The sequence below is a fragment of the Triticum aestivum genome, chromosome 1D (genome assembly GCF_018294505.1).
Source record: "Triticum aestivum cultivar Chinese Spring chromosome 1D, IWGSC CS RefSeq v2.1, whole genome shotgun sequence".
Lineage (NCBI taxonomy): Eukaryota > Viridiplantae > Streptophyta > Magnoliopsida > Poales > Poaceae > Triticum > Triticum aestivum.
The window spans coordinates 370,521,757-370,538,123 of NC_057796.1; the positions used below are offsets into that span (position 1 = coordinate 370,521,757).

Genomic DNA, 16,367 nt, shown 5'->3' on the forward strand with positions numbered 1-16,367 from the left:
TAATCACCCAGTTACGTTGTGACGTTTGATAGCACACAAGGTGTTCCTCTGGTATTCGGGAGTTGCATAATCTCATAGTCAAAGGAACATGTATAAGTCATGAACAAAGCAATAGCAATAAAACTAAACGATCATTATGCTAAGCTAACGGATGGGTCTTGTCCATCACATCATTCTCTAATGATGTGATCCCGTTCATCAGATGACAACACATGTCTATCGTTAGGAAACTTAACCATCTTTGCTTAACGAGCTAGTCAAGTAGAGGCATACTAGGGACACTTTGTTTTGTCTATGTATTCACACATGTACTAAGTTTTCGGTTAATACAATTCTAGCATGAATTGTCGGGGATATACCCCGCGGTATGACCCGGCCGGAATTGGCGACTCACTGGTGACCCGCCCTGCGGCTTGGCGATTCATAGATAACCTGCCCGATCTTGGCGACTCATTAGTAACCCGGCGGGCGGGTCAGATGGACAAGAAAGGCCTAAAGCCCAGAAGGCCGGCTCACGTTATGATGGGCCGGATTAAAAGGAAAGGGATGACGAATATTTCCTTTACGAGGAAGCAAGACCCGGACTTGTAATTAACTTGTAAGAGAAGATAGACTAGTCCTAGTCCTACTAGGACTCCACATGTAACCGGCCCCTCTAACTTATATAAGGAGGGGCAGGGCTCCCCAAGAGGGACAAGCAAGAAGAAATAATCTCTAGGGCTAGACACAACTAGAGGAGAACCGGCTTACCGGCGACTCCCTCATGATCATAATGAGACCTAGCCACAAACAGCATGTAGGGTTATTACCGGATGATGTTTCCTGGGGCCCGAAGCTGTCTAAATCCTTGTCTTATGTTGCGTCTCTCGATTCCGCCCAACCCCTCTCAAGCTACCACATAGATGCGTTGGCCTCACGACTAAGTCCTCACACTAAGGACATCTGCCGTGACAATTCCACGATAGTTGGCGCCCACCGTGGGGCCTGCGCACGGAGGTGTTGAGTTCTTGGAGGGATCTTAGCTAAGGCTTCGAGAGGTCCGCAATTTTTCCGGATGAAGAAAAATCTGTTTTGGAAGGATCTACATCAGCTTTTATCAAGATCAGAAATTTTGGCGAGGTGTTCATCCGGTCGATCAGCAAGATGGCCAAGGAGGTCCAAGCCGCTACTAGTAGTTTCTACCGTGAATCACTTTGACTATGAGCCGCCATCGGCTCTCCATGGGAAAGGCCCGCCGCCGCCTTCAACTGCCTTGCGGGCACGTTCCTCGTTCTTTGCCACCTCAACCACGGGCTCAAGCGCCGTCTCCGTGGCTATCTTCACCTCGTCTTCAAATCCGCCTTGGTGCCATGAGTCGCTGCATCCCCTCTGAGTCATCCAAGGACTTTGTTTCCGACTTGGACTCTGAAGCTGCTGTCGCTGTCACATCGCCCGTTGTTTCCTGTGTTACTGCTTCAAACCGCCTAGTTACTGCTGGGGCCCCCAGATCAACCAGGCCGTCAGCGACCGCGGAAGCAATTCCAAAGTGATTTGATTGATTTCAAGATATACTACTACCAACCAGCAGTGCGGTTCCCACTACGTAAAATTCAAGGCTGATTTGACAACTAGTACTGCTTCCATGGGAAGTAGTCTGCTAGTTCAGTTTTTTGTTCTCCGTACAACGGCTACGTAAACACCAGGGATACTACCAGATCAGAGTAAAAAGAAAAAAGAGGGCAGTAGCAGTCACATGCAAAAGCGACCAGGAACCTGGCAATTCAACTTCCATCAAGCTAAGTAATATGGTATCTTGACAATAGTCAAATCAGTTGAGCCGTTGAGGAACCGACAGACATCAAATACTCCATGTGGGATCCGAAGGGAAAGTATTACTTCAAAGTACCACCACGCTGCTTTATGGAAGCTGCTACATCCACACCTGTGGTGGCTAGGCGCTACAAACATTAACAGGCGTCTCAATCAGCGTTTACACATCAGCCGGCATCTGTAGACCCGCCGGCGCCGTCGTCGCGGCCGACGCCCCTCCGCTTCTGCGCGAGTCTCCACGCCGGGACGCTCGTACCGCACGTCGCCCGCCTGTCCGCTTCTGACTCGCTCCCGCACAGGCCGTCGCATCGAGGCGCTGAAACACCCGCTGCATATACCACGGCCGAATCGCCCCGTTCTCCCGTCGCCTCCTGTGGGAGAAAGAACCTAGTTTTCGCAGTACAATCCAAAGGAAAGGAAGCGATCTACCAGAGTATGCTGTCAACGAGACCTCCAAGGAAGCTCTCACGTGGTCACAAGGGGCAAGCCATCACATCAAAAATTAAATGACACGCCCGAGAAGTTTGCCTGCCGGCTGTATTCAGCAGATGCATTGTGCCACGTGGGTGCTACTGTTTATCAGACCTACGTCTAGGCGTTCGTCTGACCCTGTCCAGCATTGACTAATGCCATCATCCGTGTTCATCTGACAAAATATATCAGGTGCTATTGTGTTTATCTATTTCTAGTACATATTTTTAATCAAAGAACAATTACTTTGGTATGTACATTTTTATGTGCAGGGCAATATTCGTTATAAAGGTGGTGCCATGCTATGTGTATGAAGTACGTGTTAAGCATCATCATGAACGGGCATCCGCACCCACTTGATGTTGAACGCGTGTGCGCGAGCCGCCGCCCGTACAGCTCGATCTACATCAACTCACCAAGACCGCACCCGCGTCCGTGCCGTTTCCAACGCGGCGGCCGACTCTCTCGACCGCACTGGCTTACAACGCCGCGACCGACTCTCTTGACCGCATTGGCTTACAACGCCGCGGCCGACTCGCCCGTCCGCACCACCTTACAACGTCACGGATGACTCGCCCGTCCGCCCTCACCGCCGGTTCACGTGTCCGCGCCAGCTTACAACGCCGTGGCTGACTTGCTGTCCGCGCCGGCTTACAAACGTCGCGGCCGACTCACCCGTTCGCACCGGTTTACCACGCCGCGGCCGGTTCACCAGTGAGCGACTTCAACTTCACCTAGCGATCATCAATTTCATGGCGGATTATTTCCGGCCTGGCACATCAGGTGATATCCATCTAAAATATATTTTATTGGTACATAATATTTTTTGTCAAAGAGCAGTTTATCTTTGTCTTGGTCTGCAATATTATTGATGCAAGACAATTATTCACTACATCAAAACGATGTGATTAACTTGCCCGTCCGCGCCGGTTTATAACACCGCGGCCGGTTCATCTGTTTGAGCCACCTCTGATGCGGAGGTCATCTTTTCCGTCCTCCTCTCGCGGCCTGGTCTACATCAACACACCGGGCCGCACCTGTCTGCATGAGGTGTTTATTGAGTATAAAGCAAGTCACAGCTTGGGTAGCCCGGTTTTCTTTCAAATTGGAGGCAAATTATCATCAACCGCCGTCTGCATTGGATGGATAATGGGCAGGCGCACAAGTCGCCGCCACTAAAGTTTGGTTAACTTCAAACAGCCAGTTGGAAGGGACCATTGGCCGAGTTGCTGACACGGCTCATACAGGATCATTTATAACCCGCCGCAGTCACCTCAACCTTCTGTGGATTCACATCGCGCTATCAACACCAATGATATACACCTTATGCTATGGTCAATATGGAGAATCTCAAAGCCAACTCCTCGAGTCGTCTTGAGACTCGGGGGCTACAATGATATGACTCGGCAGCATTGGTCGGTTTCAATGCATTCAAGAACTCCGGGTCATTGGAGGGAAAAATAACCCGGTTCCGGAGGCTACCGCCATATTGGTAAAAAGTTTAAAGGCCGTCAGAAAATTTCCGGCTTAAAAAGAAGGATTCCGGTTTAGATCCGGCTCAAGAGACTTGACATCTCCCACAAAGCACTGAAGCTCTTAAATATCCGGTTTAAAATCCGGTTCAAGGGAAATTTATCTGCCACAAAGTTTTGAAGCTCTCAAATCCGGTTCAAAATCCGGTTCAAGGTAAATTTGTTTATCACAAAGCTTTGAAACTCTCAATATCCGGTTTTTTCGGTTCAAAAAGAATTTATCTCTCGCAAAAGTTCGAGTTCTCAGGAAAAAATTAAAGGGATCAAAAAGAGTCTGTTACAAAGCACAATCCAAACACAGGTACCCTGCTTTAATGACCATTGGGAGCTGATCGTATTCGAATTTAGCTTAACCCTTTAGGTGTGACCCTGATCGTATTCGAATCAGAGTCGTTAAATATTCTCATGATCACTAGGGGGCTTCCTGTTCAAACATAGGTCGTATTCAAACCAAAGAGAACATAGATGTTGGTACCCTCTTGATCGGCACACTGCCGAGCCCACTAGGGGGCTTCTTGATCGTATTCGAATCATAGCTCAACCCCTTTTGGGAACCGACGTGGATCGTATTCGAATCAGCGTCTTTAAACAACTCTCAAGGTCATTTGGGGGCTTCCTGTTCAAACATAGGTCGTATTCGAACCAAAGGGAACATAGCTGTCGGTACCCTCTTGATCGGCAACGCCAAAGCCACCGGGGGCTATATGATCGTATTCGAATCTTAGCTTGACCCCTTTGGGACGGTTTTCTGATCGTATTCGAATCAGAAGCCTCAAATTTTTTGAAGTTTCTTTTTGCAAACAATTTTTGGATTTTATTTGAAGCTCTTTTGATCATATCTAAAGTGTATATGAGTGGTTGCTATTTAACCCGGTTTGACTTTGGATGATAAGTCGCCATCATATGACAATCATAAACATTTGGAAGTCTTGATTTCCAAAGATTGGGTTATCACCCTTACTGCACAGGTCACATAAACCGGCAGTGAAAATTCAATATCACAGGTATAATATTATTATTATAGTTATGTTTCAAAGTTATGATTCAAAACAGGCTTATCTGTGACTCCTTGTTACACATCAATGGTTATATGTGAGATATTATGACCCGCCCTACGGTAAACCGCCAAGGGATCTTGTGATCTAATTATGTGCAGGATAAGACTACATTTGGGTGGTTACCCGCCCTGGCTTTTGACGTTAAGTCGCCAGGGCATATGTTGTTTAAACTCTGTGCAGGATTTGCAGAACTATGACTTATATTAAGTTCAAGATCATCATCAAAATTGATGTTTCAAAAGGGGTATCCATTCTGGATTTTCTCAAAGGCTATAAGCCATCGGGTTATTAAAATTCTGGCTTACCATGAATGTGCATTAATTCACCATCGGCCAAGAGCCGCCGAGTATTTAAACTCCAGATTTACTTGTCAACCGATAAGGTATTCACATCTTTCATAGCCAAACTTGGCTGGATTGTCATCATGATATTGAATGATTGAGGTTTTCATACCGGATTATATTATCTTGAATAGCCAACATGGCTGGATTTTATTATGGTTATTAATAACCGGTATTATTGAGGTTTTCAAAGTCGCTTTAGCGCAATGGCTATTATTTTATCAATGGATATGATTTATTCTACAATGGAAAGAATAGTCCCGAGTCGCTGCAGGCTTACGACCCGGCACTTGGGGGCTACATTATTCAAATTGAGATTACATCAAATATGCAAGTCCCATGTCACTGCCAGCATGCACCATGGCACTTGGGGGCTAATGTAAAGACATTTGTTTTTGCTCAACTTATTGAAGACCCGACTCATCACATTGTAATGAGCCGGCCCTTGGGGGCTACCAATTGCTCCTGTCGAAAATTCAAGGTACACAAGCCTTAATCTATTATATTGAAAGATCCACTACTCGGTTGGTAGAGTACAAAGCTCTTAACCTTGTGGACGTGGGTTCAAGCCCCATGGTGGAGGTTACATCATATGCTGTCATTATCAATGAATCATATACAAAGTCCCAGCTCGGTAATATCTTACTGACCCGGCCCTTGGGGGATACACGTTGCTAGTCAAGTTTACATGATCATATTTACAAAGTCTCTGCTCATTATTATATAATGACCCGGCCCTTGGGGGCTACAGGTGATATGCATATAAGGGAGAAAAAATCTTCAAATTCTCAGTTTGGAGCAGACCAGATTGACCCGGTGTTTGCAACAAGCATGACCTGGTGTCACCAATAATAATGACCCGGCGTCGGCAACAGTTATGACCCGGTGTTATCAATATTTACAAGACGGTAATTTTGGCAATTATAACTAGCCAGCCTCTACATCTTTAAACTGGCGAATCACCAGATGAATCTTGAGTCTAAGATGTTTATTAAGCCGGCGCTTTGGAAGCCGATTCAAGTGGATTATTTCTTACAATATTTCTCTACAAGAGACTAATGCGAGTAAATTGACTCTGAAGCTGACCTATTGACCCGGATTTCTCAAAATAAGTATCTGGATTTTTTGCATTCACAAAGTTTGAACATATCTACTAAAGGAGATTTGCTATGAGTTCATGGGCATGTATCAAGAAGGAAATGACAAGGATTTAAAGATGATCAGGTGCCGGCTTACAAAAATTTAACCCGGAGCACAACCTATCAAGTTTGTTCTTGTGTTTATTTTACAGGATCAGTTTAACATGGATAAATCAAAATTAAACTGGGGGCTAATGTCGGGGATATACCCCACGGTATGACCCGGCCGGAATTGGCGACTCACTGGTGACCCGCCCTGCGGCTTGGCGATTCACAGATAACCTGCCCGATCTTGGCGACTCATTAGTAACCCGGCGGGCGGGTCAGATGGACAAGAAAGGCCTAAAGCCCAGAAGGCCGTCTCACGTTATGATGGGCCGGATTAAAAGGAAAGGGATGACGAATATTTCCTTTACGAGGAAGCAAGACCCGGACTTGTAATTAACTTGTAAGAGAAGATAGACTAGTCCTAATCCTACTAGGACTCCACATGTAACCGGCCCCTCTAACTTATATAAGGAGGGGCAGGGCTCCCCAAGAGGGACAAGCAAGAAGCAATAATCTCTAGGGCTAGACACAACTAGAGGAGAACCGGCTTACCGGCGACTCCCTCATGATCATAATGAGACCTAGCCACAAACAGCATGTAGGGTTATTACCGGATGATGTTTCCTGGGGCCCAAAGCTGCCTAAATCCTTGTCTTATGTTGCGTCTCTCGATTCCGCCCAACCCCTCTCAAGCTACCACATAGATGCGTTGGCCTCACGACTAAGTCGTCACACTAAGGACATCTGCCGTGGCAATTCCACGACATGAATAATAAATATTTATCACGATATAAGTAAATATAAATAACAACTTTATTATTGCCTCTTGGGCATATTTCCTTTAGAGAGGCCTAGGATACAAGTGTCCTATTAGGACACGACTCCATATCCTATTTAAACACAATACTACTCAGAGTCCAATTGTAACCTACCTTGTACACAATATTCAACACAACTCTAACATCGCATCAATGGTGGCTGGTCTCGGCGGCGTGGCACAATGGAGTCTCGGCGTCGGATGCATGTTGATGGATGCGTGTAGGATGGTGGTGTTGGGGAACATAGTAATTTCAAAAAAAATCCTACGCACACGCAAGATCATGGTGATGCATAGCAACGCGAGGGGAGAGTGTCGTCCACGTACCATCGTAGACCGAAAGCGGAAGCGTTATGACAACACGGTTGCTGTAGTCGTACGTCTTCACGATCCGACCGATCAATGTACCGAACGTACGGCACCTCCGAGTTCAGCACACGTTCAGCACGATGACGTCCCACGAACTCCGATCCAGCAGAGCTTTGCGGGAGAGTTCCGTCAGCACGACGGCGTGATGACGGTGTTGATGATGCTACCGACGCAGGGCTTTGCCTAAGCACCGCTACGATATTACCGAGGTGGCATATGGTGGAGGGGGGCACCGCACACGGCTGGGAGAGATCAACAGATCAAGTTGTGTGTCTAGAGGTGCCCCCTGCCCTCGTATATAAAGGAGCAAGGGGGAGGCCGGCCGGCCTCTTGTGGGCGCGCCAGGAGGAGGAGTCCTCCTCCTAGTAGGAGTAGGACTCCCCTTTTTCCTACTCCTACTAGGAGGGGGAAAGGAAGGGGGAGAGGGAGAAGGAAAGGGGGGCGCCTCCCCCCTCTCCTAGTCCAATTCGGACCAGAGGGGGAGGGGCGCGCGGCCTGCCCTAGGCCAGCCCTCTCTCTCTCCACTAAGGCCCATTATTTCTCCCGGGGGGTTCTGGTAACCCTCCGACACTCCGGTTTTCTCCGAAACCACCTGGAACACTTCCGGTGTCCGAATATAGCCGTCCAATATATTGATCTTTATGTCTCGCCCATTTCGAGGCTCCTCGTCATGTCCGTGATCATATCCGGGACTCCGAACTACCTTCGGTACATCAAAACACATAAACTCATAATACCAATCGTCACCGAACTTTAAGCGTGCGGACCCTACGGGTTCGAGAACTATGTAGACATGACCGAGACACGTCTCCGGTTAATAACCAATAGTAGAACCTGGATGCTCATATTGGTTCCTACATATCCTACGAAGATCTTTATCGGTCAGACCGCATAACAACATACGTTGTTCCCTTTGTCATCGGTATGTTACTTGCCCGAGATTCGATCGTCGGTATCTCAATACCTAGCTCAATCTCGTTACCGGCAAGTCTCTTTACTCGTTCCGTAATGCATCATCCCGCAACTAACTCATTAGTCACATTGCTTGCAAGGCTTATAGTGATGTGCATTACCGAGAGGGCCAAGAGATACCTCTCCGGCAATCAGAGTGACAAATCCTAATCTCGATCTATGCCAACCCAACAAGTACCATCGGAGACACCTGTAGAGCACCTTTATAATCACCCAGTTACGTTGTGACGTTTGGTAGCACACAAAGTGTTCCTCCGGTAATCGGGAGTTGCATAATCTCATAGTCATAGGAACATGTATAAGTCATGAAGAAAGCAATAGCAGTAAACTAAACGATCAAGTGCTAAGCTAACGGAATGGGTCAAGTCAATCACATCATTCTCTAATGATGTGATCCCGTTAATCAAATGACAACTCATGTCTATGGCTAGGAAACTCAACCATCTTTGATCAACGAGCTAGTCAAGTAGAGGCATACTAGTGACACTATGTTTGTATATCTATTCACACATGTATTATGTTTCCGGTTAATACAATTCTAGCATGAATAATAAACATTTATCATGAAATAAGGAAATAAATAATAACTTTATTATTGCCTCTAGGGCATATTTCCTTCAGGTGGCACTGTCTGTTGACGTGGTGGCGGCAACGACAGTTGGGCCTGACAAGGTTAATGTGTTGATCGATCCTAAAGATGGGACCACAGAAGATGACAACAACGTATTCCAGAGTGTGCGCACACCGTTTGTGCTAAGGGTTTGGTAGACCGGTTAGTGCTCTCGGCTCGCCGTGGGGCGGCTTAGTGAGGCCACCAGATTACCTGGTGTTGGTGCGAAGTCAAGAAACATCATCAAACTAGTAGGTGTAGCAACATAGATCATCATGAAGGTGGTTGTGAGTTGATCCATGGATTTGTTATGTCAGACTGTTGAATACTATAGTAAAGATGGTTGTGTGCATCGCTTGATGCGAAAGCCAGGTGTTATCTTCCTTATTGAAAAAGGGACATACATGTTGAAGCATTTTAAATATTTTCCGCCCTACAAAATAACATTTGCACATAAAGTGTTTCTCCCCGATTTCCATTAATAGAAACAAAGTGGCCTAGCGGCCATCGTAGAAGCACACCGGACTAGATTCGTCCAGCCACCGCCAGCTTCACCAACGCCGCCGCCGAGTGCCGCCTAACGAAGACATCCACTCAAGCCCTCATCTCCTTCTCCTACCCCAGCGGCCCTCCGAGACCTCCAAGCCTTCCCCAACAAACTGCCCCTAAACCGCACCTCCTCCCATCGTCGCCGCAGCATAGGCTTTGCCTCGACCACGAGAGGGGTTGGCGTCTAGTGGCGGCTAGAGCTTCGTGATCATCTTCCTTGTCACCTCTCTCAGAAAACGTTTGGTGCATATGTTGTTGCGCTGAAAAAACTTAAATGCAAATATCTAAAATGTTGTTTTGATATTGTAAACTTGAAAGAACCCCTTACTGGAAGAGAGATGTCGTGTGTTTAACTCTATCTTGAGCATTTGAATTCAAAATTTTCAGGTTTAATAATGTAAACTTGTTTGCTCGGTATAGGTGTTTATTGTGGGGGGCAAGAAACTCGGTTACCAGGCGGTAATTGAATTACCGCCCGGTAACCAGAACCTTCGGCCATCTATGAAGAATGTACCTTTCTTTGTCATAACTTCACACGTGTAATTTTTAGTCATTGTTCTAGAAGGGCCAAGAGGGAACACATGTTTGTTGGTTTTTTTCGGGGTTAAAAGGGATTACATAGCTCAAGGTGGAGAAACATCTTCCATACAGAGTGCAGGTACATTAGCAAGGCCTAATCCGAGCCGAATTGCCATTCTTGCTTCTACTCGACTGAAAGAAGCTAAGCTATGACTGACGACATGTTTTAGCTAAACACTTTGACGACAATGTCGTATAAAATTTCTAGTTTTAATCCGTCCTGTGGTCGCTGACAATGTAACCATTGTGCCCGATTAATATACTTCGCCGTGATGGTTTTACCTCAAGAAAAAAAAACATTGTGAGAATTGTGCAAATAGAAAAGAAGATTTTAATTCTCACAAAAAAAGATTTTAATTGGATGGCTGTCATTTTTCTTTTGTTTTTCGGAGAGGAGATTGAAACCCCGGGCCTCTACATCAAGCGACGGCGGTTGTCATCTGTGCAACTATCTTTTCTTAGCCAACATCACCCCGTGAATAAGTAAATATATAGATGTCAGTGGGCTAAACCACATATATAAGAACAAAAATACGTAAAGCAGTAAAGTATAAAGAGTCCTCTCAATCAAAAAAAGAAAAAGTAAAGCATATAGAGGAACGAACCTCACTGCACTCGCTCGGAGTAAAGGGGCACTGGAATGGGGGAACAAAAGCCCTCAAATTCGCGCTTTACTCCTCAAATTTCGACTATCTGCATATCCATCCATCCCACAGTTCTCCTGAACCAGTACGAATAGTCTGCACCCATGGATTCCATCAAGATTAACCTCGCCGTCGACAAGTCGCGCAACCGCGTGCTGTTCGCCGACGCGGGCTCCGACTTGGTCGACGTCCTCCTCAGCTTCCTCACGCTTCCGCTGTCCGCGATCCAGTTCTGCGTGGCGCCGTCGCCGGGGTGCCTCTCCAACCTCTGCGACAGCGTCAGACGCCTCGCGGGAGGCAAGCTGCTTAAGGTTGACGCCTGCCATGGCATGCTTCTCACGCCGTCGACCGCCCATGAGTTTGGTGGCCGGTACGTATCTTCTCTTCTCTTGCGAGACGAATTAATGCATGCATGATGATCTAGTTTTAGCCCGATTTCTTGACCTTGAATTCTTGATTTAGTTCTATTATTGAAACTTACCTTAGTGTTCTCAGGCTCAGGTACAATCTTTGCTTCGCCCACGATGCGTCCGTCAAGAGCCAGCCGAACCTGAAGGTGAACGGCAATCTCTGTAGCTGTTGGAAAGTCATGGACAGACTTGCGCGTGCGTACAGTGGGGCAAGCTCTTCGCCCGGTAAGTTCGTGAGGTGCAAAGAACGGTTTGTGATCAGCGATGACTGGACGATCACGCCGGCATGCACTTCGCTGATTCACAGGTTCAGCTCTGAATCTGAGGCCGCCTTCCCCGGGTTTGAGGAGGTGGAAGTGTGTGTCAGCTGGCCCAAGGTAGCACAATTTACTCCTAGAGGTTGAAGCATTTTCTCTACTCTAGTAACAACTTAACTTGGATTATTCTGTATAACTTTAGGTTATATCCTTGCTGAAGGCCTCTCTGTCGTCGGATACCATATTCACCGATGTTTTTCTACCCATGGGAACCGGTGGTCAGGATGCTCGTGCCACTATGAAACCGAGCATCAACCAGAAAATCGCGGTAACTCTCTATGAAGACCCGGGAACTTCATCAGAATTCAAGACCAAGTTTTTTTACGACGCCAAGGAGAAGAAGGTCATGTATGCTGAATGCAAGCATGATTTCGTGGATCTGCTTCTCGGTTTCTTGGCTTACCCACTGGGCTGTGTGATCAAGAACATGAACGACAGTGGCCTCGCCTCTCCTCTCGGCACCGGCGGCATGGCCAATCTGTACGCCAGCGTCGTCGAGCTCGACGCGGCAGGCTTCATAGCAGGTGGGTACCCCGCTGAGACGTTGCTGAATCCACCCCTTAGCCCGTTCTGCAGGCATCCTGACTGCTCCGCTCCCAAAAAAGACGCCGTGGAACCAAAGAACTTCATGGGTCTAGTATCCCATAGCTCGTGTGTTGGCTGTTGTTATGACCTTGTCGAAGACCGAAAGTACGTGGTAGACGATGATCTGCTAGTGCACCAGGCCTCCGCGATGTCTGTGACGAAGCACTGGCGTGGCAGAGACAAGGCAAACGTGGTGGAGATGGACATTGACATCACGAAACAAGAGGTACGTAATAAGGTAGATAGAATTTCAGATTTATGCAGACCAGTTGCTGTGTCCAGATCGTTGAGGTTTCGTTGTCTTGCAGGCTGTTGTGCTGCTGCGGGCCATGCTTACCTCCAAGACACCGCTGACAGACGTGTTCATCGGTAGGCTGGAGGAACATTCAACTTGACGGCCACAGCCTGTTGAGATGAGCCTGGTCGTGCATTCGCTTGATCAGTAAGTCCTGGTGGTAGTTTTTTTGGTTCTGTTTAATATGACCAGGTGGTGGTGCCGTGCTCTCCTGTATATGATCGTTTTGTCCAGTCCCCTTGCGAACTTAGTTGGTGTCTGAATGCATGAGGCTTCTGTTTTGTGGTGGTTTCCTTGCTCTGAATGTAAAACTGTGATGAATTACAAGATCAATGAACTCTTATTATTGATAATGATGAACTACATATATATGTTGGAATTGATCTTGGCTGACAGCCATGAGAGAAAATTAAGGGGGTGTGGTCCGTGATCGGAAGTGCAAAACAAATTTTGGTCAAAACACAATCGTTCACTCGTTAGACACCACCTAAGGGAAGGATTGTTCCCTTGGGGAACCCCTCCCTGGTATGACGTACCGCTCTCTTGGAGTACTCCCTCTGTAAAGAAATATACGATCTTATATTTCTTTACAGAGGAAATACTTGTTAAAATGGCGTGCAATATGTCAAATATATGTATACACGGATATTGTTACATCGAGGCCATGACAATGATCTCAGAATCACCATAACACTACCTAAGGAGTTTTGTCACAACGCGGAACATAACCTTTTCTTTTAGCTACCCGATGCGGAACATGTGTATGTGTCTTCAGGTACTCAGATCAGGCGGTGCTCGACTCCGCAGCGTACAGTGATTTAATCTCCTCCACATCATCGTAGCTCCCGAGGAATATCGGAGACCTCTGGTGTATCTCAGAAGGAACAATTTCAAGGGCCTGCAATGCAAACGCAGCAAGCCATTTTTCAGTTACAGCACGCCAAAGATCAGCAATCACATGAAGTTAAGATGATACTACGATTCTGTAAAATAGCACATGCTCTGAATCAGACGAAGTGGCATAGTATCAAAGTAGAAAGTGCTGCTCTGGTAAAAAGGAATTCGGTGAATTCAGTGGCCTTACCCGATGTTTGCCGGTGAAAGACTGGCCTCCGGCTTGCTCCATCAGGAACGACATGGGGAAAACCTCGTACAGAACACTGAAAATACGACATTTCACCAGCCTCAGGAATGCACATTGGATAAGCGTAATCAGCTGGGGATACCACGAAGGAAGAAGGCTGCTAAGCATCAGCGTACCGAAGCTTCCCGTTGGGGCTCTTCTTGTCGGCGGGGTACAGAAATATGCCTCCGTAGAGCAGGGTGCGATGAACATCAGCAACCATACTAAAATTCAGAAGGAGCAGAACAACATAGCAAAACTATCAAGTTCAGTAAAACAGGAGCAATCAGACTGAATTAGATGTGGAAGGGTTTCAGTTTGCTGTCAGACAAACAGCTGAAAGACTGACACTGACCTTCCAATATATCTCAAGGATTTTGGTGATGAGCCGTCTTGGGGAAACTTGCATCTCTCTACGTACCTGCAATGTTGGCTGGAGAAGTCAGCTTAACTTGTTAAGAGACACTGATGTTTGTGAACTTGAAATGAGATGTACTGCGTACTTCGCTGTAGGCGCGTCCCAGTTTCTGGCATTTCCTTCGTTCACCGAGTAGATCTTCCCTTTGTTTGGTATCTGCACAACCAGGAAGCACATATATGATAAAAAATAGGCTAACCTTTTGTTGCACATCAGTGAATAAATTGTAGAAAGGACTGTGTTGCTGTAAGCTGTATCACAAACCTTTATGTTGGGATGGGTAAGTATGAACTCTCCCAGGGAAGGATCAAGAGTGAAGCCATTTACACCGTTCCCAGTGCTCAACACAAGCTGCGGTAAACCAGAACAACGTTGAATCTAGGATGAAGAGGTGGGGTGAAGTAATGGGAGTGAAAATACATCATCAGGGAACATAATTACCGTGCATGAGCTCCCGTACATGCAGTAGCCAGCGGCGATCATGTGGGTCCCGGGTTGCAGCACGTCCTCCAGAGTCGCGTTGTCCTTGTCTTTGATCATGTAGATTCCAAAGATCTACAGAGCAGAATGAAAACGCCGATCAGATAACAGTAACTAACCGGTCGACATAGTACCTTCGTTTTTTGAACGATGTGCTGAACCAGTCAACAGGTAGCAGCTCTGCTCGGAGTAGCAGAGTAAGAGGAGCGCATACCGTGCCGATGGAGACGCCGCAGTCGATGTTGGAGGAGCCGTCCAACGGGTCGAAGCACACGCAGTACTTTCCGCGGAGGGGCGCGTCCACGAAGATGGCCGCCTCGTTCTCTTCAGACACGAGCACACACTGCACGCAGCACGGCAAAGTCAGATCCTTGGCTCAGGATTGTAGTTTACTTTGCCCATGTGTAGGAGAGTGAGAAGAGTGCATTACGGTGCGGCCGCTGCTGACGAGCGCCTTGACAAAGACCTCGTTGGAGAGCACGTCCAGCTTCTTCTGCTCCTCCCCCTGCCCTCCGGTCAACCGCGCGCGCAGACATTAATAAACAAGCTAGGCGAGAAAGGGACTCGGCTAGAGGACTTGGATCATGTGTGCTGGATCGCTTGCCTGGACGTTGGTCTCGCCGGCGAGGCCGATGAGCTTGGCGAGGCCGGCCTTGTTGACGGCGGAGGCGACGAACTTGCAGCCGAGGACGATGTGGGAGAGGAGGATGGTGAAGTCGCCCCGGGACTCCGGGTGCCGCCCCTGCTCGTTCAGCGCGTGCCGCGTGATCGTCATCAGGTCCGTCCGCTGCGCCTCCGCCGCGTGGTCCATCTCCTCTTCTCGCCTGGCCTCCGCCGAGCAACGGCGCTAGCTCTTCTCGGTCGTCGGGAGCGAGCGACGGATACAAACAGATTGCACCGCCCGCGGATGGTTGTTAGAGATGGGAGGGGGAAATGGGAGGCGGCATCCGGTGCGCGGCCCGGAGATTGATATAGGCCGAAGCCGGTGGGAGGCGTGCCGGATGAGGTGCGGTGGGGGCTTCCACGTCGGTGTAGCGTAGCGTGGATATGCTCGGCACGGCAGCGCGGCCAGACGTGTCCGGGAAAGAAGGGGAGGAGCAACTGGATTACTTACTGGAAGCGCTTGTGCCCATTTGACCAGGACACTACTCCGGTGATACTAATATAATTTCCTCCCGGACGCCGTTCGTACTACTCCTATCCTATGTTCGACTCGACCTGATCCTGTGATCCTCATGTGTTTACACGTACAGTGATAAAGAAGAAGAAGAAAAAGGCCCGAGCATCCCTGTCAAGCACGTTGCATTCGGTTGACTAATGAAGCTTCACAAAGAAGTGGCATTAAAGTAGACAACGAACGGATAGATAGGCTTCGCCTTGGGGCAACAAGAAGCAGCGCTTGAGCTGATGTCATGGGCTGTTTCCTAGGTACTCAGGACCTGTAGCCATCGCCCGTCAGCCTCAACCGTACATGATGCAACAGCTGCTATGGCGTGCTATGTAGGAGTGGCCATCATCAACCATATCATGATCAACTTTCAGCAACAAATGTTTGCAGAAAATCTGAGGCCCTCCGCTTGGTTGCAGGAATTGAATTGGTCTGCAGAACTCAAGTGCCAAATTCCAGTTCATCTCCGGGGTTGAAATTTTGAAATTGCCACGGTTCCAATGTTGCTGTTTGGCCGACTGTTGGAATTGCTTGCTATTCAGGCCTTGGATGTAAAAGCCGAGTCCATGATCCTAGATTCAACGGAACTTCATGTTAAATTAGATGCGGAGATGCGATTAAAAGAGCTCCTGC

At 47.7% G+C, this 16,367-nt stretch overlaps 2 protein-coding genes across 3 annotated transcripts; one reads left to right on the plus strand and one right to left on the minus strand.

Moving 5' to 3' along the window:
* The first annotated feature begins 10,898 nt into the window (after positions 1 to 10,898).
* LOC123182157 (uncharacterized) lies at positions 10,899 to 12,795 on the plus strand. Of its 2 annotated transcripts, none has more exons than XM_044594629.1 (4): positions 10,899 to 11,308; positions 11,425 to 11,725; positions 11,808 to 12,476; positions 12,559 to 12,795. In XM_044594629.1, exons 1-4 carry the CDS (start codon positions 11,043 to 11,045, stop codon positions 12,643 to 12,645), a joined length of 1,323 nt encoding a protein of 440 aa, XP_044450564.1. In that variant the 5' UTR covers positions 10,899 to 11,042; the 3' UTR covers positions 12,646 to 12,795. The 2 variants fall into 2 exon arrangements, with proteins under 2 accessions (XP_044450564.1, XP_044450565.1); XM_044594630.1 differs by having other exon boundaries at positions 11,434 to 11,725.
* A 373-nt stretch (positions 12,796 to 13,168) lies between these two features.
* LOC123182160 (fructose-1,6-bisphosphatase, cytosolic) lies at positions 13,169 to 15,377 on the minus strand (the record flags this gene model as incomplete). Its single annotated transcript, XM_044594631.1, is given in 10 exon segments — positions 13,169 to 13,443; positions 13,630 to 13,705; positions 13,806 to 13,892; positions 14,024 to 14,089; positions 14,172 to 14,242; positions 14,351 to 14,437; positions 14,528 to 14,641; positions 14,781 to 14,909; positions 14,997 to 15,071; positions 15,171 to 15,377. Coding segments are annotated over 10 exon segments (1,026 nt in total). The 3' UTR covers positions 13,169 to 13,329.
* Positions 15,378 to 16,367: the final 990 nt, after the last annotated feature.

What these genes read in the sequence shown, in the direction of transcription:
- LOC123182157 (XM_044594629.1), top strand. Translation starts at nt 11,043, where the DNA reads ATGGATTCCATCAAGATTAACCTCGCCGTCGACAAGTCGCGCAACCGC. An exon ending in GCCCATGAGTTTGGTGGCCG is followed by an intron (nt 11,309 to 11,424) that starts GTACGTATCTTC and finishes AACTTACCTTAG; the next exon opens with TGTTCTCAGGCTCAGGTACA. An exon ending in TGTGTGTCAGCTGGCCCAAG is followed by an intron (nt 11,726 to 11,807) that starts GTAGCACAATTT and finishes GTATAACTTTAG; the next exon opens with GTTATATCCTTGCTGAAGGC.